The following is a 23612-nucleotide window of genomic DNA, read 5'->3' as shown; positions in this document are numbered from 1 at the left end:
GATTTGAAATAGGCCTATAATTTGCCAGTACACTAGGATCTAGTTTTGGTTTCTTAATAAGAGGCTTGATAACCGCCAGCTTGAATGGTTTTGGGACATGACCTAAAGATAACGACGAGTTAATAATATTGAGAAGCGGTTCTTCGGCTACAGGTAACAACTCTTTCAGTAATTTAGTGGGTACAGGATCTAATAAACATGTTGTTGGTTTAGATACAGTGATAAGTTTATTTAGCTCTTCCTGTCCTATATTTGTAAAGCACTGCAGTTTATCTTTGGGTGCGATGGATGAAACTGAAGTGTTAGACGCTGTAGAATCTACATTCGCTATTGTATTTCTAATGTTATCTATTTTATTATTGAATAAATTCATAAAGTCTATACTATTAAACGTTGGTGGAATATTTGAATCAGGTGGCGTCTGGTAATTTGTTAACTTAGCCACTGTGCTAAATAAAAACCTTGGATTTTTTTGGTTATTTTCTTCGAGTTTGTGGATATGCTATGCCCTGGCAGTTTTTAGAGCCTGTCTATAGCTGGACATACTGTTTTTCCATGCAATTCTAAAAACTTCCAAGATAGATTTTCTCCATTTGCGTTCAAGACTACGAGTTACTTTCTTGAGAGAGTGAGTATTACTGTTATACCATGGCACAGTACGTTTTTCCTTTTACCTTTTTCAATTTGATTGGGGCAACAGCTTCTAATGTATTAGAGAAAATAGTGCCCATGTTGTCAGTCATTTCGTCTAATTCATGTGTATTTTTGGGTACAAATAGCAGTTGAGATAGATCAGGCAGGTTATTTGCGAATCTGTCTTTGGTGACTGGAACAATAGTTCTGCCCAGACGGTAACGCTGAGACATATAGTTAATATCAGTTATACGCAGCATGCACGATACAAGGAAATGGTCTGTAATATCATCACTTTGAGGTACGATATCTATAGCAGTAAGATCTATTCCATGCGATATAATTAAATCTAGTTTATGATTAAAACGATGAGTGGGCCCGGTGACATTTTGCTTGACTCCAAAGGAGTTTATTAGGTCAGTAAACGCAAGTCCTAATGTATCATTTGCATTATCAACGTGAATATTAAAATCTCCCATGATTAGTGCCTTATCAACTGTAACTAGAAGGTCTGAGAGGAAATCTGCAAATTCTTTTAGGAATTCTGTATCCGGCCCTGGTGGTCTATACACAGTAGCCAGAGCAAGAGATACATTAGATTTCTTTTGCATGTCTGACAGTGTAACATTTAGCAGAAGTATTTCAAAAGAGTTAAATCTGTATCCTGTTTTCTGGGTAACATTGAGAATATCACTATATATTGTTGCAACACCTCCTCCACGACCAGTCTGACGGGGCTCATGCTTATAATAGTAGTTTGTAGACTCATTTAGACCAAAATAATCATTTGGTTTTAGTCAGGTTTCAGTCAAGCAGAGTACATCAAAACTATTATCTGTGATCATTTCATTTACAATAACTGCTTTGGGTGTAATATTTATGAGCACAAACTTTAAAGAATGTTTTTGTTCATTTACTTTACATGTTTCTGGTTTAATCACGATAAGATTTTTTCTAGATCCTACATTATATTTTGACCTCACTATTCGGGTAACAGACACAGTCTTAATAGATTTTACAGCGCAAGTACTTTTATCATTTAAAAGGGTGGAACAAAAGTCATCATAATAGTTATTTGAGAATTGTCTTAATAGTCACATGGAGCAAAGTGTCCTGGAGATGTTGTCAGAGAGCAGCTCCGCTCCGACTGGGGTGCAGACCATCAGCGCGAAACAGCCTAGGACGCTCCCAGAAAAGATTCCAGTTATTAACAAATAGCAGTTTCTGTTCTTTACACCATGACAACAACCATTCATTTAAAGCAACGTGTCTACTGAACCTTTCGTGTCCTCGTCGATACGTGGGCAGTGGTCCTGACACCGAATGCAGCTCAAAACGTGTCCTCGCCTGCAATCAAAGGTAGACATTCATCCGCCATTAAAGCAAGTAACAGTGAGTACATCAATGGTAATGTGTGTGAATAGAGTATTAGCAATGTAAGCGCAGTTAGCAGCAACCACGCCGCTGATGCTAACGGGCTATAAGCTAATAGCGTACCCAGGAGATCAAAATAAAACTAGCGATAACAAGGCTCTCTGATTGTTTTTGTTGTAGAATACAATAGAGGATATATTCACAAGTTATATCAACGGAAACGATGGTCTATACAATTGATTTTTAAGATAAAAATAGTAGATAAAAAGAATATAGTGACGGAGCTCAAACGCAGTAAAGACGCCAACAACAAACTGGAAATGACTTATTCAAAGCCTCAAACAATTTTTCATATATTGATGAAGCTCGCAGAATACAAGCCACTGAAGACAGTTGAACCCACTGTGTGACTCTCTCTCTCTCTCTTTCACACACACACACACACACACACACACACACACACACACACACACACACACACACACACACACACACACACGACGCGCAAAACTCTGCATTTGAACAGTCAATAACAAATACTTAAACTAATAACAAAACATACACAGTAAAAACAGAAGTGTTAATTTAACTCCTAAAGAGTTGAATTTGACTCCGTTTCAGATAACATTTGGTCCCACTCAAAATCAGTGTAAAATTTACTCTTTGGTCAGTGTCAAATTTTAAGTTAATTTAAGTAGAAGTTAATTCTACTCAATATTGTGTAAAAAATAACAATGAAATGTGTAAAATTATTTAACACTGTAGTTTAATCACACCGTTAAGAGTAATATAAATACACAGTATAGAGTTATTTATCTACATTTTTACTTTTTTAAAAATGACACTTTCTAAGTGTAATATTTACTTTTCATTTCTCTACAGTGTTTAAAAATATATATAAATCATAAGATGCAGTGTTAATGAATTATATATATATATATATATATATATATATATATATATATATATATATATATATATATATATATATATATATATATATATATATATATATATATCAACTACTATCCAAATAAAAACACAAAGCACAACAACAGTAGATCACAGGACTCACAATTTATTGTGAAAAAATAAAGCATTTCAATATCACTGAATTTACATTGCAAACCCATTGCCTTGTCTCTGACAGAAATATGTATAATATCACAAAATGTTTACCAGAGAAAGCAATATGGCACGACAAGGAGAGTTGTGTCATTCCCTCCATATGACATTTGTATGTCAAAAGGCCTAGGGTAATGCAGGTTGTCGACATGAAAAAAAACCAAAATCCTGCTGTGCTCTGATCACCTCATATGCATGGAAATGTTCTTGAAAAGTAACTGTACCTAAAGGCACTGTGAGTAGCAACAGTTTTTCACACATTATCAGAACTGACTCAATCTGATAAAACACAGGCACTTCAGATTCAACTTTGCCACAGATAACCAAGTTTGGGCGATAAACAAACCCATTATGTTTAGCCCAATTAACCTTCATAACCTGAATGCTACTGGGCACTTGCATTGCCATAGCAATTTCAGAACTTCCTTTTACCATATTTAAAGACACCATTTTTCCTGGACCAATGTCTAACCGACTAAAAGTTGTTGAACTTCGCCAACTATATGCCATATGATTCTGATGCTTTTTTGCCAGTGTTTTAGTAATATTTTTAAATGATTTAAGCTGTTTTTTGAAAAAATTATGCTTGCCCTCATACCTCATACACCAACTATGCAGGACAGGCCCAATTTTCTGGATGCAGCGGGGATAGTGGATAAGAAAATTGTGCTTTGGTAAAAGGTTTTTCTGAGGATACAACTTCTTAAACAGTGTGTGGTGATCCACAATTAAATGTTTTAAATATACACATAAACCTTGAGATAACATGGGCGAGAATATAATATTATTTATTATTTGAAGCAGTAAAAGAAGCAGGCCCCAGTGTTGGTCAATAGAAGTTACTAAATCTCCAAAGATAAGAGGAACATTCCGAAGTAAGCACCAGGACTGAACTGCATTCAGTCCCAGATCATTAGATCCTTCACCTAAATTAACAGCTACAGGCCTGTTGTTTCTCTCCATGAAACCGTAATCAAAACTTTGTATTCTTGAATTTATTTCTGCTGATGTAACATGTTTTTCCTTCAAATACAGAAATAATAACTTCAATTCGTACTGGCCCACCCCTTCTAACACATCATGCATCACATCAACTGAGAAATTCTCTGTCGTGTGAAAATACTCCAAACAATTTAATATGCATGACCTTTTCACACCAAAAACATATAGGGATGGATTACAAGCCATTTCTTGACAGTGAGCAGTGTGTATATCTTTGGTGCGCAAAACTACTTTGGAAGAATCTTCAGAGAATTCTTTCTGAAAGTCCTCCTTTTCTGCTAAACAGAACCTGCAACAGTACCTTGCACTGAAAGACTCCACCAGACCAAACAAACTATGCAAACCCAAATTATCACCTGTAACCTGTACTACAGTGCCACGAACACAACCATTGAATAATGGAATCTCAATACCATCACTCTCTAACAGTTTAATGTCTCGAACAATGGGAGCAAAAATTTCATTAAAACCATACCGTTTAACATCTTGAGTATGAAATAAGGCGCACAGGTGTTTGTTAGCCAAGAAAGAATTCCATTTTGGAGAGAAGTTTCTTAAAGTAAAATATACTCCACCCAATTTATGAATACCTCGCTTAGGACCCAGAGGGTTGGCGACCTCAAAGTCATCATAGAACATCTGGATCTGTATTGTCTGCTTCTCAGTTGAGAACAGGGGTTGACTTTTAAAAAAAGATCCATCACAAATATCTCTCAGTCTGGAGTCGCTGGTTGTTGAGCTTTGCAACATTTCTGCAACATACTAACGTTTAAATATTGACTGCAGTGTATATAAAATTGGAATATACATGAATTTATCTTGAACTACTACCTGACCTTTTTATTTTGTCTTGTGTCAAATCTTGAACCAATCACACATTCAACTGGTTCTACTATTTCCCACTTGTCAGTCATAAATTTTGATCGCTTGTATTCCGAATTTAGAATTGTGACAGGATTGTCTAACCCCTCAAAACACGCCTCAACTTTTGTGCACATTTCCGTTTCTCTTTCATTACTAAATACATGCTTTATCACTGTCTCTTTAGCATGCTGATGGATATCTTGAACAATCTCTTCCATGGAAATCACTACAGAATTCAGTGTACTTTGACCAACACCTGCTGCCTTTAGATCAGAAATTACAGCTGAACAACTATTTACAATGTATGGGGAAGATAACTGTGACTCAGCCTCTAAATATTCAGTCGACTCTTCAACATGAGAAACATGACTTGTATTGACGGTAATTTGAGAATATGAAAGATCATATTCTACAGAATCAACTAAACTGCTTCCATGGCACTTATTAAGATGCTTTCTTAAACCAGAAAAACTACCAAAAGAACGTGAGCATCCTTCTTGTCCAAACTTAAAAAAAAGAGTCCTGCCTGTACATAGCCCATGAATTACCTTAAAGTGCTTAACAAGGTTTGGACTTCCATGGTCACTTTTGCAAAGAAAACACTTCATAGCTCTATCTCAACTAACGCACCATCCTTGCCCGCAATTCTGCAACTCTAGGGGTCTCCTTTGTTTCCCCCATGTCGATGTTATAGATGGTTGTTTGCACAAATGTGAAAAAGCTGCTCAGGGAAGAACTGTATGACGTACCAAAGACGTAATGGGCTTTAAAGAGTCCGTCAAAAGCTCCAACTGAACCTGTTGCCTTGCATGGAAGTGCATGCTTGTCAACCAAAATGAAGTAGGAGTGAATGGTGCTCTGTGTGGATCCCTGGGCGAGAAGGTAGGGCTGACTGCTTTGGGTGATGTTGTCTAGATGCTGCTGCACACTGGTTCCAACCTACAACAAAATACATTCAACAGAATTGTTTTGGTGACTCACTTCTGACAATAGATCAGATCACTACAAACTGTCCACAAGATTGAGGTGATGGAACAACTGTTAAAGAATTCATTCACTTTGAAAAATGTTTTTGCTGATAATTATTCACCCCCGTGTCATCCAAGATTCATGTCTTTCTTTCTTCAGTCGAAAATAAATTAAGGTTTTTGACGAAAACATTCCAGGATTTTTCTCCATATAATGAACCTTCAATGGTGTCCAACGGTTTGAGTGTTCAAATGAAGGGTCAAATGTCTGTCTCAATGTAGCTTCAAAGACTCGACAATCCCTGCAGAGAAATAAGGGTCTTATATAGAGAAACGATCAGCTAATAATTAAAAAGAATATACTTTTTAACCAAAATTTGACCTTTCCGACATCATGACGTATTGCGTGGCGCATCTTGAGATTCTACAACACGTTCAATTGTTGTATTTTTATTTAGATAAGAACCTTATTTCTCTGCTGGGATCATATCGAGAATTTGAAGCAACATTGAGACAGACTTTGAACCCTCATTTGAACCCTCAAACTGTTGGTCACCATTGAAGTTCATTATATGGAGAAAAATCCTGGAATGTTTTCCTCAAAGTCATACATTTATTTTTGACTGAAGAAAGAAAGACATGGACCTCTTGGATGACATGGGGGTTAGTTAATTATTAGCAAAAAAATAAAGAAAAATTATAAGTGAACTAACCCTTTAGGCATACCTTTTGAAATCTGATGAGCTGATCTAAGCTTTCCCGGCCTCTTTCTACCTTGTGCAGATGGTGGCAGCAGATGTATCAGCAGCAAGATGGCCGACATGTCACTGTCCCAGCCTACAAATAAGTAAATAAAAACCTGGTTAACATTATGCCATAGCATAGCATTCAAAATGACAAACTTGCACCATTACAAAAATGTACACTACACACCTACATAACCCACAATAACAAGTAAAACAGTTCCATTCATACCATTCTCAACTTCAGCAGCTGACTTAGCATTGCACATCAAATCCAAGAGTTCTGTGGTGGGTACAAGTCCATGGCTTTCCTTTATTACTTTTGCTTTAAAAGTGGTTGGCCACTTCTCCAAGAATTTGTTGGCCGTGGCCTCACCAAACAGAAATCTGAAATCTTGTTCTATCTGCAATGTAACACACAGAGGTGATGAGTGATACCTAATGCTACATTGGATATTTTGGTGATGTTGTGAATTAAGATGTCATACCAGTCCTGGTGTGTCCAGAAATTGTGGGAAGACCGAGAAGACATCTGATGATTTGGCTTCATCGTTGACCATTGCTTGCCGATATATGAAGGTCATTTTCATCTTCTCACGGACAGTCTTTTCATCAGCAGAGTGTCTCAAAAAGCCAATAGCTGCTTCCACATCCTCATCAGATTGCTCTCTGTCAAAGGTGAAGGGCTGACGAACACGACCTGGCCCACCAACTTAAGACAAAATAAAATGTTAAAAACTCATTTCTGTACAATTCACAGGTCACCAATATAATCACGTCACTGATCAGTAAACATACCTTTAGGAGATTTGCTGACTGAGGCACCCCTTTCCTCTGCTGTTTTTCTTTGTATTGTCTTCAATCTCCATGCAAGGTATCCTGAACCACTCTCTGGATCGTAGTAATGTTCCTAAGTAATTATAAATAAATTATAAAGGAGTACTATTAACATTTCAAAGAGTGAATATGTGCATAATTTAGTAATAACCCATTAACTTACATATCCATGTTGTGAGTATGGGTCTTCTAGATAGGGAAACAAAGCTACTATCCCCTGTGCATACCTCACTCTGACACTTTTGGGGGGGGATGTCCTAGCATATGAATTCAAAGTTAACATTACACTCAAATTACATTGCACATCACAATTTACATAATTAATATTTGTAAAATAATAATAATGTTTATTTACAGCCCAGCTATATGCTTAATGCTTACCCATGTGTTTCTGTCATCTCAGTGTGATGCCCACTAAAGTGTTATCACATTTGTGGTAGTTTGTGGAATTTTAAATTGAATGTTTTTGGAATATTTGTGCAGAGGTAATTTACCATGTTCCACCATCCTTGGACTAAAACATTTTATATAGAGGCAATGAGTAATTGTGGAGTTCGCCAGCAGGGGGTAGTGTGGCATTTATTGTGCTCCACTGGGCTTTACGTCAGTTTTGTCCGCTTTGCGATTTTCCTCTTTCTGCTGAGCGAGACGAAAAACGAACGCAGAGTTTGCCTGGTCTCATTTATTTCTCCTGTTTCCAGAGAGAGCATATAAGCTGTTTATGTGGTGCCAGCCGGTACCTGTAACATCAGCAGCAAGTATGTTTATCATCTGTCTCCTGGTGGCATCGGTCAGGGATTTGGTTTTTCCATACTCATGCATAATGTGTTCACCACCAGGCTTTGATGTTAAGATTTTTTCAATCAACTATAGATGGAATAAAATGTGCTTTCCGTTATTGTAAAACCATATGTAATAATGATGGAAAAAATTGTTATCTAAAGAACACTTCCCATGGTGAAACAACATTCAGATTGGACTTAACAATATAAGCAACTTTGACTTAGCGATTTCCACCACTTACCGCTTTTGCCTCATAGTTTATGTGGCATGGCCTTTTAGGCTGGCTTCCTTCGGCAGCGGCTTCTTCTTCAACAGGGTCACACATTGTGAAATTCAGGATGACGGTGTCATCAGATGTACCCGAGCATGATGATGATTGAGAGGCACCTGTTCATTATGAAATTGGTACAAAATATAGAAACATATTACAAGAAAATGTTATCGGTATTTTAAGACAATAAATGTTCTCATTTCAGCCTTTAAACTAAATAAACTAATTTGTGAATTGTCTGGATGAATACCAAGTCCTCCATTGCCCAGCATGATTCTCAGAGTTCCAGGTGACTCCTTCACTATTTCTTCAAAAACCTCTGTGTCAACTTCTGTGTCTGACTGGTCATACACCTTAATGTCTGGCTGCCTGCTTTCTGGTATGTTGAATTTTAGACACACTGTTTAAAAAAATTGTAATAAAAAACCATGCATTCCCTTCTCACAAGAAACCAAGTTCATATTTAAGTTTGCCTCATGTATTCCCTAAATGAAGCAAGACAAGTATCTGCAGCCAATTATATGCAAATGAAAATATAAAGCACAACACAATTGATTAATGACCTAACTAGATATTATGACATAATTGGTTAAAACTGTATTATTTTGTCATTGCGTGATATATAGGCTATAGCTTTAACCTAAGGTAAGTTACCCACCTTCTTTCAAGAAAGCATCGAATGTCAGCTCAGACACCTTCACGTATTTCTGCTCTTCCCCGAATTGAACACGCAACAGCATTTTGCCCCTGTTAACAAAGAAAATATATATTCAAAATCATAATTTAGGGCTGGTTCAACTAAGAGTTACTTATTAATTTCTCTCATGCACTATGCATTACTTAGATGTTACACTGCAGTTACAAATGGCGACTGAAGAAGACAAAGTTGTGCTGGTTGAATATAAAGTAATCTATATTTTCTGCAGCAAATTAGGCTAGTATCCCATTAGCTACCAAATAACTGTGCCAAAGGCCAAAGTTAGCTAGCTCATTAGCTATTTTAGTTCAAACCGTAACCAGTTTAAAATTGTTAAGCCATGTTAAACAAACACGTCACGCAATCAGTGATCTAAGTTATCGTTTAATGAGACTAACATTAACTATCAGAAGCATGCTAACATTACCAGTAACGCTATATATAAACCTAGATACGTTGCCTGGGAAGCTAAAAAATACGTTAGCTAAGAATAGCTATTAACTGTATTAAATCTTTTGTTGTTATAGTGACCGAGTTAACGTTATTTTAGGCATTAAATCATTCTGACAAACTTCATTCGTGAAAATATTGCAACACATAAAGAAACACAGTTACGTTACCGATACGGATTGCTATAACTTGTAGCACACTTTTAAAATTATGTAAAGTAAAAATAAAAAATAGCGTTTTGGTGTGGATAGCACAGGATACTCACCTAGCAATAGAGTTGCTCCTTCTCAATCTTCCTCCACCGAAATGCGTGCCAAACGAATAACAAGCACAGCAGAATGGCGGGTATTCATCACTGCTGTAGAGTTGAAATTGTCACTGCGTTTCTGCAGATTTTTACACTCACTTTTAACTCCACTGATAGAGCAACTTTACTCCCCAAAATGTTGAAAATACTCTTTCTGGATTAAAATAACTTTACTCTGAGATATTAACACCCCATTTTTTACTGTGTACTTATAGTAGCTGATTCAGAAGTGCAGATAGCGTAGTAGAGTCAGAATGACCTTCTCTCCTGGGATCACGAAATGGTCGTCCATAAATTGCATTGCTGTTCTGTTGTAAGTAATCTTAAAGATTCCTAAATGTATCTACTTTCAGAAGGTCAAATAAAGTGCTTTAGCTTTCTTCTAGATACACAAAGCATCTCCCTGACATGGCTGCTTCAACACTAACTGCGGTTACTGAAACCAGGCCTTCTTTCTTTGCCTGAACATTTGGGCGGCATTACGCAAATATTTCCACGTAGTGACGTAGACATGTTGGGGGCGTGTTTGAATGATCCTTTTTTGTGGGGCGTGGCAGAGACTTAAATTTGATAATATATATATTTCTATATATATTATATATTATATATATTCTATATATATATATAGATATATTTCTTTGGATTTGAGACTTTAGTGTTTACAAATTTACAGATCTTTATGCACCAAGAGCTTGTACCCAGAAAGAATTTGGAAGGGTACAAAATCATCTTGGCTACCAATATTCAAGAAAATGTCACCAAACTCATTAGAAAGCACTTCATATGGGATCAGGACAATGACCCAAAACACCCTGCCAGTTCAGTCAAGGACTTTATCAGGGCAAAGAAATGTAAAGTCTTAGAATGCCCAAATCAGTCTCCAGATTTAAATCAGATTGAACATTAATTTCAGCAGCTGAAGAGGAGTCTAAAGAGAGAAACTTCCCAAAGCATGCAACAGTTGTAATTGTCTGCATTAAAAAGCAAAAGAAAAGCATTTCAATGCATAAAACCAAGAGTCTGGTGATGTCTATGGGTTGCAGACTCACTGCTCTGATTCCAAGCAAGGGATCTGCAACTAAATATTAGCTTTTAATCCTTTACATCTACCTTAAATTCAACTGTTCCAATACTTATGCTCACATCAAATAGTCGGATGAACTCTAAAAGTGGTGTCCTTTTTATTTGGTAAGTCATGTCAAGCCAGTTCGCTTGTCTGAAGTTTAAAATCATTGGTGTACCCGTAAGCCAATCACACAACGTATGGTTATTATGACGTGTGTTATGCGCCGGCTCAGCCGCCTCAAACTTCCACTGTAAACACAGGAATGCTGCAAAAACAAAACCATTGAGCAAGTTTCGCTGCCTCTTTAACCTGATCCTGCATGAGAGCAACCAAAGGGGACACAATCACAATTATCACCTTGTTGGACTTTTGCCTCCCCAGATTCTCGCTGACGATTCGTAACAGTTGATAAATTAAACTTTTCCCAAAACCTGTCGGGAGTAGGGCCACAACTTCACCTCCATTCAAAATGTAAAAAACAAACAACTCTTCTTGTTCGGGCTTCAGTTGGCAAATGCCGGGAATATTCTCCACAACAGTGCGAATATCATCCCGTGTCTCCATGTCTGCTGTCGTTTTCTATTTCCCTAACCTAAACTACATTATATCTTAAATTCGTTGTTACACTTAGTTAAGCGTCTACGTCATGGCTCACTGCCTGCCCTCTGTTCATTGATTGGCCGGCTGGTTTGGAGCCGGAGGAAAACTGGGAGATGGTTTGCTATCTCAGACTGAGTACAGAAGCGAAATGAAATTGAACGGAAGTATGAAGTCTGACATAGTCAGGCTAAGCCAGTTCTCTTCTGACCAGACAAAACCAACAGTTCAATTCCAGGCTGCAGCAAAGTCAGATTGTGCAGAAGAATCATCTGTTTCCTGTGGTTTTGTCCTGGTGGTTGTCTGAGACAAGGTCTTTACAGGGGATCTGTATCTGGGGCTCTAGTTGTCCTGGTCTCCACTGTTTTTCAGGGATGTAGAGGTCCTTTTTAGGTGCCAGTCCAGCATCTGGTCTGGATACGTACTGGATCCGGGTGACTGCAGTGACCCTCTGATCTGGATACAGACTGGATCTGGTGGCTACGGTGACCTCGGAACAAGAGAGAAACAGACTAATATTAGCGTAGATGTCATTTTTTTAATGATTTAGCAAGTACATCGGGTGTTATGGGAAGTGTTCCCGGTTCCAGTTTACCTAATTAATGCAGCCTAAAAATCCTTTAACGGATTTGGATTTTAGAAGCGCATTAGTGTGTTATGTGTAAACCAGGTTAAAGAGATAGCTTTTTAATCTAGATTTAAATTGCAAGAGTGTGTCTGCCTCCCAAACAATGTTATGTAGGTTACTCCAGAGTTTATGCGCTAAATAGGAAAAGGATCTTCCGCCTGCAGTTGATTTTGATATTCTAGGTATTATCAAATTCCCAGAGATTTGAGAACACATCGGACGTGGAGGACTATAATGTAACACGAGCTCTTTCAAGTACTGAGATGCTAAACCACTCAGGGCTTTGTAAGTAATAGGCAAAATTTTAAAGTCTATACGATGTTTAATAGGGAGCCAGTGCACTGTAGACAAAACAAGGCTAATATCGTCATACTTCCTGGTTCTAGTAACAACTCTAGCTGCGGCATTTTGGACAAGCTGGAGTTTGTTTATTAAGCATGCAGAACAACCACCCAATAAAGCATTAGAATAATCTAACCTTGAGGTCATAAATACATGGATTAACATTTCTTCATTTAACATTAAGAGCATAATTTAGATATATTTTTGAGATGGTAAAATGCAGTTTTACAAATGCTAGAAATGTGGCTTTCTAAGGAAAGATTGCTGTCAAATAGCACACCTAGTTTCCTATCTGATGACGAAGAATTGACAGAGCAGCCATCAAGTCTTAGACAGCTTTCTAGGTTATTACATGCAGAGTTTTTAGGTCCTAGTATTAACACCTTTATTATTATTATTATTTTTTATTTAACAGTAAAGAATTACTCGTCATCTAGTTTTTTATATCGATTATGCATTTCTGTTAGTTTTACAAATTGGTGTGTTTCACTGGGCCACAAAGAAATATAGAGCTGAGTATAGAGAAATTTAGAGCTGATGATATCTCCCAACGTTAACATGTAAAGCGAGAAGAGTAATGGCTCTAGTACTCCCAGTGGGGAAGTCGTGGCCTAATGGTTAGAGAGTCGGACTCCCAATCGAAAGGTTGTGAGTTCGAGTCCCGGGCCGGCAGGAATTGTGGGTGGGGGGAGTGCATGTACAGTTCTCTCTCCACCTTCAATACCATGACTTAGGTGCCCTTGAGCAAGGCATTGAACCCCCAACTGCTTCCCGGGCGCCGCAGCATAAATGGCTGCCCACTGCTCCGGGTGTGTGCTCACAGTGTGTGTGTGTGTTCACTGCTCTGTGTGTGTGCACTTCGGATGGGTTAAATGCAGAGCACAAATTCTGAGTATGGGTCACCAAACTTGGCTGAATGTCACGTCACTGAGCCTTGAGGTACTGCATAGTGCACTTGTGAGGGATATGATACCTCTTCAATCACTTCTACGAATTGATGGTGCGCATATAAGTACAATTTAAACAATGTTAATGAACTTCCATTAATGCCAACAAAGTTTTCTATTCAAGAGAATTTTGAAGTTAATTGTTTCGAACGCAGCACTAAGATCCAATAGCACTTATAGAGAGATACAACCACGATCAGATGACAAGAGCAGGTCATTTGCATCTTTAAGGAGAGCAGTCTCAGTACTATGATACGGTCTAAATCCTGACTGGAAATCCTCACAGATACCATTAAACAAACATGGTTACATGTAAAACAGCTAAAACATGCGTGTTTCACACTGTGATTCTGGAAAATACACGGGTAATGTGTCCCAGCAACTGTATTTTGCCCCTTTCACACTGCCAGTGATTACCCGGAATATGTGCGCGTGTTCACACACAACCTGTAGATGTCCCGTAAAGACACGTGATGTCAGGTTGTTACGTTTAATGTATGAGTCGAAAACGCTAGGCACATTAACTTTCACTTAAGCTGGCAAACGATCTCAACTCCAGTGCGGAAAGTGAGGAACAAACTGATCTCTGCTTCATTACAGTTTGCACATATTTTTTTGTTGCAAACGGTAAAAGCGCCGCATGATAACGTGCATTATCAATACGACATACCCTTTGCGCCATTAGTTCTTGCTTTTGTTCACACAGCGCTCTTTCCGGGACTGAACACGGCAATGTAACTAGGTCCCCAACCCGGGATCAATCCCGGGACATGTTTGCGTTCACACAGAAGGCAACCCAGCAATGTTCCTGTAATTTTTACTGATTGATTTATATCATGATTAACCCCAAGAATACGCTCAACGTGCAAATCAGCACGTTGCATTCATATTCCGGGCTATAGTCTGCCTATCTGTAAATGTTATATGCTTTATTAATAAGGTGTATGTTGAACTTGGTCCTCCAAACTGTTGTAAGCCAAATTAACTTGTTGCAGAATGTCCCGTTGATAGAGTACTTAACTGGGACCAGTGTGTTTTATAAGTCATTACGTCAATTCGACTTAATGTAATTTGTAAAGTCATAATTTCGACTTTTTATCTCATAATTTAGACTAAGTCATAACTTTTTGTTTTAAATAAACAATTTCGAGATTTTGATCTAATGCAGTTGGCATATTATACAACAATCTAATTCAATCTAATTTGGACTGTTTTATTTATATATATAAAATTATATATTATATAACAAGATTATGTCCTAAACAAATGAATAAACAGTGAACAAGCTATGATAAGTAAGTATTTAATATGACATTTTACTTATTTAGGTGATACTGAAAGATTCGATTCCTGTGGAGCTTATGCAACACAGCTGCACATGTGTTGCTGGAGCAGCATTATGCAACCACTGCGTTGCTTTGCTGTTCCAGTCAGCACATTACTCTGAACTGAATATGCCAGTTGTGCCTCCTGTGCTAAGTTGTACTGAAGAGGAACAGCAGTGGCACAAGCCCAGAACTTTGGTAAGTTTGCACTATAATTATAGACCTGTTGGCTATATTTTCTAACTGTATCCTGATTAACTTGATAGGGTACAAAGCCAGGCCCTGTGGAAAAGATGGCTGTCCTGTCTGCTAAACTAAAGTGTACTGTAGAGCAACAACCGAGGGTGTAAGGTAAAGGCTCAAAATTGTAGGTTTATTACAATATGTTTGCATGTTTGAATTAAAATATCTGTGGTTATACCACTTCCCACTCATTAAAGTTTTATGTTCTACACAGGAGCACACTCTACAAAGGCCTGACTGGAGATTTGCCTGATCTGTCTGTCCTTCAGGTCAGTAGGGATATAACAATAGCAAATTTCACTGTAGAGTACGATGTATCAACCAAAATCTATATACCAATAATTCATGAATTCCGTTCCTTTTAATAATTTATTTTAATTAATAATTTATTATTTTTAATTAATTCTACATCAATTATACAAACATAAATATTAAAAAATATTCTGCTTCAAAGAAAAAAAAAGCTGAAATTGAATTGAAATCAATAGGATGATGTTCTCATAAGGGTCCTTCATTATGAAATTGTATTCCATGCATAATATACTGTGGATAGAAATTACAGGGAAAGTTACTGCTATGCTAATTGTGGTTATATTATTATATTTAGTGTATTGCAAATCAATGTATTGTTACTTTCCAGGTGACAGGTTTATAAAGATTTCTCTAAAGCTGAGGCACCAATGATCTGCAGCATGGGCATCAGCTGTGAAATTCCCCTGGTTGATTCTACCCTGAGCAAGGTTCAAGCTGGTAGTCCCTTGTCCTACCAACAACCTGCAATAGCAAAGCGAAACCTGTCCTTCCATGCTGCCCCACCACAACCATCTGTGCCTCTTCAGAATTACCGCCTACAGCCATCCAGTTGCATGTTTGTCTGCACTGAACCACAACAGCTTCACCTTAGGAGTCTTGAGGACACCTGGGACATGGCACACCAATATGAACGTGTTACTAGAGACCAAAGTTTGTGTACTGAATGGCATCAGCTAAGGAGGCATAGACTGACTTCCTCACAATTCAGAGACATCTACCAGGTTAAAGAGAAGACAGAAGAAGGTCTGGCTAACCGGATACTGCAAGGGACCCGTCAGACAGCGGCTATGAAGAGGGGGCTCGAATTAGAGGCAGATGCTATCTGTGATTATTGTCGAATAAAAAGGGTCAACCACTTCCCCTGTGGTCTATCACCCTGACGCTCCTTGGCTGGGGGCATCTCCAGACGGGATAATCTTTGACCCTTCAGAGCCATGTCCGTTTGGGCTGATTTAGATGAAATGCCAGAATGTTAAAAGCTACGATGACTGCCCATATCTGAAAATGGAGTCAGGCAAATTAGAGCTAAAAAAAAAACATGCTTACTACTGGCAAATAAAGGGGCAGATGCTAATTACGGGAATGGATTGGTGTGATTTTGTAGTTTCAGCCGAGGAAGACATGCTCATCCAAAGAGTTTACAGAGACAGTGATGTTTTGGATACAATAAAAGAAAAAGTAGACCGGTTTTATTTCTCTGTCTACATACAGAAATGTCTAATGCTTCAGAAGTAGGTGCTAATAGTGTTTCCAGTTAAATTTTGTATGTTCTTCTGTGTTACCATTAAATGTGAAAATTAAACATAATACCTGCATTACAAGACACTGCACCCCAAGAAAAAGACCAGTCATTTATTACCATTGTACTAAAGAAAAGGTAGATGTCTCTTGCACTACAACTGCCTCTTTAACAACTGTAAAGTGCAAATTAACACATGACCATGCTTGTGATTTTTAGGTGTTTTTTTTTTATTGTTGCACCTTCCAGTTCTCACAATTTATAAAAATGTTTACAAATTATATCAGAGACAATTTACAAAGTGATAATGTTATTTTTATGAATATTGTTTATTGAACACAAAAATAGTTAATACCTATCTCTTTGGGAGAAGATATGGCTACAGTTACTGTATCTCATTTCATAATCTCCATTTCTTGACCAGAGGTCCATTCTGGTAGTTTGAGAGGAGACAAGCGACTGTGAAGATTTGGTTTATGCTCCCTGCAATGGAGAGAGGGATAGTGGTATCAAACAGTATTTTCTATTTTACTCTTCTGATTAACCTTTCAATGTGCACCCTCAAATGGGCAATGGACTGCGTCTTCAGAACATCCACCTCTGACATTTGGGCCCTCTTGGAGACGAAGGCAGAACGTGAACAGTCCCAGGTACAAGGTCATCCACCAAGAATCCCTTGTCCACCATTATGGCCATGTCAGGTGTTAAGAGAGATGTAATCCCTGGCAGACGAAACACCTCCCTGTCGCTCATGGAGCCCTCAAAGAGTGCTGACACAAAAGTTAGTGAAGTGAAGTGAAGTGACATTCAGCCAAGTATGGTGACCCATACTCAGAATTTGTGCTCTGCATTTAACCCATCCGAAATGCACACACACAGAGCAGTGAACACACACACACACACTGTGAGCACACACCCGGAGCAGTGGGCAGCCATTTATGCTGCGGCGCCCGGGGAGCAGTAAAAGTCAGTGCTCCATGAGGGGACATGCCCACCATAGCCTTAAAGGTGCAGTAGGACTTGTAGTTTGAAAAAACTTCACTCTGAAGGAGAAGGGAAGAAGGTGTTTGACACCGTAGCTCTGTACAATCAAGCACTACTTGTGTGTCGCTGTAGCTGCCATTGAAGTCTGGTGGAAGACTGGCCTTCACAGCTTCAGGGGACATCCATATACAGACAGAGCCCAGTAAGCTGTAGAGGAAGCTGGCCCAGGTCACAATGATCCGGCTGACTGATGCTCTGTGGATGTTGAATCTATGACCCAACTCTGGGTACAGCCAGTGGACAGGTATGTGAGGAAGAGGAAGAACTCATCGATCTGCAGCAGTTTCTGGGGGAAGATGAGTTTAATGAGTAGGGTTGTACCAATATATCGCAATACAAAAATGCAACAACAATATGTAACGTGGATCATGAATACCTGTTTTGTCTATAGTTCACCCAAAATGAAAATTACTGTGATAAAAAAAAATCCAGTTTACAGAGTTTTAGTGTCAGTACATTAAACTTATTTATTTATTTATATACATTTTTTTCCATTTTTGCCATGTGACAGTGCAAGCATATTCATATAAAATAAATCTATATGTATTGAATCATGAAATGAGGGTGTCATTACACCCTTATTAATAAGTGTCAGTTCAAAACCATCCATTTCATGCTTCGGTATATCTGTACGTGTGTGAGAGAGAGTAAAGAAAACTTACAGTTGGTCTGGTTAAAGGGCTTTCTATTGTTGTGGTGGTAGCATAGGTTTTCTTTGCCCTGGCGACCCTAACAATTTTTGCTGTTGGTGCCTCGATCAGGTTCCAGAACGCCGTCAGATGCTCGTATGAGGGGAATCTAAAATACAGTATTACAATTAAAATTAGTTGACTTGCCATAAGTGCTCAATAATGATTAAGACAGACATAAGTCCAAAGGAGTGATGAAGATGAAATGTTTGGAGCTGCTCTCTCAGCGCCTCGATTTCCATCAACGCATCTTCATACCACTCCCGGTCCACACATACAGTACGACTGGCCCCGTAGTCGTGGTCCACGACCATCGGGACCATGACGGGTTGCTCGATGTCTTCATCAGGCCCCAGCGGGTCAGGTTCTGGACTTGGTGGTCGAGATCGGCGCTCCCAAACACCGGCCCGTGACACCGTAGTGTAGTTATTCCACTCGAATAACGATGGAACTGAACCTACTGCTAAAACCCGTCTACCCTTAGCAGTAGTGTGAATTTCATTCTCGTGGAAATGTCGGCTGCATACCTTAGTATGTGTGGTCACCGAAAATTGTGCTCTCCTTATTTTGTGCAGCCACTGCGCACGAAGGTTGGTGTCCTTCGGGAAGCAGTGGAGGCTCAAATGGGTGTTATATCGACTTGAAGCAGAGCAAAGTAGCACACAGCAGTGCTCCTTAGATCCACCTACAGTTTTTAGAAACTTAGATGTATCACGCACATTATATCTCTTTTTTCGTACAACAGCAGCAGCACTCATCTCGTTTGTTTATAGCGGATGCGGTGAAGTAAACCGGAAACCGATATGCCGACTTCTGACAATAGCGGAAGTTCGTCACTACGCTTGTGCACGTAGCCAATGGAGGGACTGAGAGCTCTCGCATTAAATCTAAAATATCTTAAACTGTGTTCTGAAGATAAACAGAGGTCTTACGGGTTTGGAACAACATGAGGGTAAGTTATTAATGACATAATTTTGCTATTTGGGTGAACTATCCCTTTAATGTTGACCTGGTTTAACTAACTTTTATGTGATAGCCCTATAGTCTAATACGGGCCCTGTGCCTAACTCTGGGTTCCTGGCTTAGAAAAAGATATGCATTAAAACAGATCGTGTGTAGTATAGCTTAATTTTGTGCTGATTTTTTCAGTTGTTTATGTTGCCCCCCCAAACATGACATCCTGGTAACCCCTCTGGTGGTGTAGTAGGATTAATATATGAAGTAGTTATGGGTCGTTCTTGAGCAATTCGTTCATTCACTTTAATGTGACTAGGAAAGATCTAGTCATCTCGGAAGTGATTCGTGCAGTCGAGCATGCGCAACATCCAATGGGTTCTGTCCTGAAATTAGTTCACCTCTTCCGAGTCTTGGGGTTTTTCAAGTCGTTCGTTCATCACGTGACAACCCCATGAGCTATACCTATGCCATCTGAGCCAGAAAGAGGCTTAAAAAAATAATAACCAGCTCGTTATTACCTTTGTCACCACGTTCAGTGTTATGGAAAAGAACCATCATGACAGAAATTCACACATTAATATACTGTGAGCAATAAAAAAAGCAAAAATTTGAGACCAAAAACTGTAAGAGTAAATAATTACAGTAACGATGATAATAACCATGCACCCATTTGTGAGAAAATTGATTTCTCCATCTAATGCAGTCACAACACGTGACAAAATAAGGACTGGAAAGATGAACTAATCAATTCCGTTTCCTGATCAGACAGCGTGCTTTAGTTTTTGGGGCTATCGCGTGATGAAGGACCGACTCAAACCCGAGGACTCGTCAGATAAAAGATGAGCTAATCATAGGCTGAAGACCCGGGTAAACAATGAATCAATCTTTTCTGTGTCTTATAGCATGATAAGTTGTGTTAATGTTTGTAATGTGATCAACGTTCACGATTAGTGATGGATCTTTCGCGAATGAGTCGACTCTAAGAGCCGGCTCTTGTAGGTGAACGACGGGAGCTGGCTCGCATATCTGAAGAGCCGACTCTATTTAAAAAAATATATATATAGCCTATAGAAATTAAATCATTATGTAATAATGAAATAATGGATGCATTTTATTTTATTTAAAATAATTGACTACTTAAAAAAAAATCTGATCAGCCTCACATTCTGTTCCTGTCAATCATACACGAGGTGTCAACCAATAATACGGCATGAGGGAGGGGCCGAGCCATCACACACACACACACACACACACACAGTGTCAAACTCGGAGGAGAGGAGAGGAAAAACACAACAGCTTTTGAAAACAAAACAAAACAAAAGCAGGAAAATGAGTCGGAAGCACAACTAGAGCTTAGATCGGGCCCAACAAATCAAGCCCGACCCTACACGAGCCCGATTTAAACCCGACCATTTTTAATATGTGGGCCGTTATAACCAGGGGCGGCGTCAGATTTTTTTTTTTTTTTTTTTTTACCGCAGATGCTGCTGTGCTAGATCATATTCTATATATATATATATATATATATATATATATATATATATATATATATATATATATATATATATATATATATGCGTGCCGCATTTAATACTAATAATGATCATCAGCCCCTCGATCGAAAGTAAGGCAGCTTGCATTTCTGAATGCAAATCTCTCATGAAATAAAAATATGATCAGCATTGTGTGTGTGTGTGTGTGTGTGTTAATGCTAGTTATACAAAACATAACTAGTGAGATAGTTCATGCTGACTATATAACATGCCAAAAAGTGGGACCAGTTTAATCTTTTCAGTTATTTATTTTTCTTTAATATGGGTTCTATTATGTTGTTCAGATTCAGATTGTATTTGTTTTGTAATGTTGTTGTTTCTATACATTCAAAAGTTGTAATTTAAATGCAAGTTTTAATAGTATTCTTTTTTAATAACAAATCAATGCATTTTTAAAGAAATTATGAGTATGATTTCATTTAATAATTTAATTAGAATTGTTTTCACACCTATCATAGTCAAAACATTTTGTTTTTTAAAGAGCCGATTGTGAGCCAAAAGAGCCGGCTCTTTTCAGTGAGCGGAGTCAAACGAGCCGGCTCACGAAAAAGAGACGAAATGCCCATCACCAGAGCCATATAGAGAGAAAGTTGCGACCAGGGGCGAAAATCTCATCTAAATGTTGGGGGGGACAATAAACATAACATTTCTCACGAGCAAGTTTTGAAGGGGACACCAATAAAACAGGCAGGATTGTACTTAAGGATATGTGTACAGAGAGGAAAGCCTTAATATTGCATGGAGACCGTTCCATTATCATTCTTCTCAAAGTTTCTTTCTGGTTCAATGAAAAAGCTGACTAAATTGACCAAAACATTCTGCAAAACATTTTATTTTTTGCAATGTTTTTGAAGTTGTTTACAAAATCAAGCCACCAAAATACAATGGAATTTGAACTTAACTTCAACTTTTATTTATTTGTATAGCACATTTAATAGCAATGTTGTTGCTTCACAGTTATAATTAAAACATGCATATATAAAAAACATTTGCCATGCCTAGCAAAATGAAGGCATACACACTCTTAGACATAGGCTACATCCTCACACAACTGTATAGTGAGATCGGTATAGAAGTAAAAGAGAGGGGAGAAAACAAAAAAATAATTATTTATTACTTCAATGACTGATTTGTTCAAAAAGTGGATTCATTCAGTTAGGAAACACCTCCTCATTGTGTTTCTCAAAATCAGTGCTGTTACTGCTGTAGATTAGTTTTCAACTTTTTTCGTTGGTGAAATAGAGCTAAAACAGGCAATATGGTGCCTAAAATGCACTTAATATTAACTTATTGTTTATTCAATTTAACATTTGTTATGCTAATATCTGGAGAACAACTGCACTCTTATTGTGATGTTATATTAGATTGACTATATTAAATGAAGTAAACCGACTAAATCATAGTGAACGCGGGAAAATCTAAATGCGCACCCGCGCTAATCTAATCTAACGTACAAGACTGTGTGTATGTCGGTGGTGAGGTGAGATGAAAATGGGAGCAGGCAGTGGACCAAAGCAATTTGAGGCAAAGCAGGGAGAACTCGAGATGTTTAAAACTTTTTTTGTTGTTGTTGCTCCGTTTGCATTTGTATTGTTTTACTACTTACACAATTAGTTTAACTATATATCATTATATTATTTACAATACACATATTTCAATTATATTTTATGGGGGGACAACCCTCAGATAGGGGGGGGGGGGGGGGTCCGGACGGAAGTTCGAAATGTTTGGTTGTCACGTGATTCGTGTCGACTTCAAATAGTTCCAGGAAGTGCGTTGGCGGCCATTCAAACTGATAGAGTAGAGTGACAAAACTGCGATTTCTGGTAATAAGGAGTCAATAAATGCATTTATGTTATTTACACACCTACATATGTATGTAGCATGAGTATGTAGTTACAGCGATGCTGTTTTTAAAATATCAAATTGTTATGTCTTCATGACAAGAAGCACAAGCAAGTTGAATTCTCTCAGGATACGTTTTAATAACTTCTGCACAAGCAGGATAACATGCGAGCACACGTTCAGCACTTACTCTCACTCTTCTCTCTTTATACTTCACATGTATATTTTACCTAAGGAGCTTGAGTGCCACCTAGGGGAGTATTAATGTAAGGACATCACATTTCCCCCTCTTAGTTAAATGAATTATTTCTGTAGCCAACAATTGACATGAAATAGAAATAAAGAACATCAAATCCTTAATATATCACCAATTTCACATGTATAAGAATACACTAGGCAACACATTACATGAATACAAAGGAGCATTTAAAACAATATGAACAAACTACTCAACTGCTATTCAGTACTTATGCGTGTGCAATGTGTGCAAAAGTCCATGTCAGTTTCTGTGACTAATAAACATAGTCCTTTAGCCAACCTGGCTCACGTCTTTGACGTGTTTCACGTGAACAAGCATCAGAAGACTCTGAATTTCCAGACAGTGGAACTTGAGAGGGAATCAGGTTTTCTGCATTTGTGGTCAGTCTATTATCCCTTGCAGTAGTCGGCACAGATGCGAGACACGATGCATGCCACTTCTTTCCATCGTCTAAGAGGTAAGTGTAAGGGCCAACTTTTTCTCTAACCTCAACTGGAGGAGTGAATTTTGG

At 38.2% G+C, this 23612-nt stretch overlaps 1 protein-coding gene across 1 annotated transcript; it reads right to left on the bottom strand.

Annotated features, from left to right (window-relative positions):
• Positions 1 to 6239: 6239 nt before the first annotated feature.
• On the bottom strand, positions 6240 to 10256 carry LOC132125348 (uncharacterized). Its single transcript, XM_059536727.1, has 12 exons — positions 10013 to 10256; positions 9259 to 9347; positions 8851 to 9000; positions 8571 to 8716; positions 8294 to 8413; positions 7928 to 7944; positions 7710 to 7803; positions 7508 to 7619; positions 7198 to 7421; positions 6942 to 7113; positions 6693 to 6803; positions 6240 to 6268 (listed from the first exon to the last, which is right to left on the bottom strand). Exons 2-12 carry the CDS (start codon positions 9338 to 9340, stop codon positions 6240 to 6242), a joined length of 1257 nt encoding a protein of 418 aa, XP_059392710.1. The 5' UTR covers positions 9341 to 9347; positions 10013 to 10256.
• Between the last annotated feature and the right edge of the window lie 13356 nt (positions 10257 to 23612).

This window comes from Carassius carassius, chromosome 43 (assembly GCF_963082965.1).
Source record: "Carassius carassius chromosome 43, fCarCar2.1, whole genome shotgun sequence".
Lineage (NCBI taxonomy): Eukaryota > Metazoa > Chordata > Actinopteri > Cypriniformes > Cyprinidae > Carassius > Carassius carassius.
This window is presented reverse-complemented; position numbering and strand designations above follow the sequence as displayed.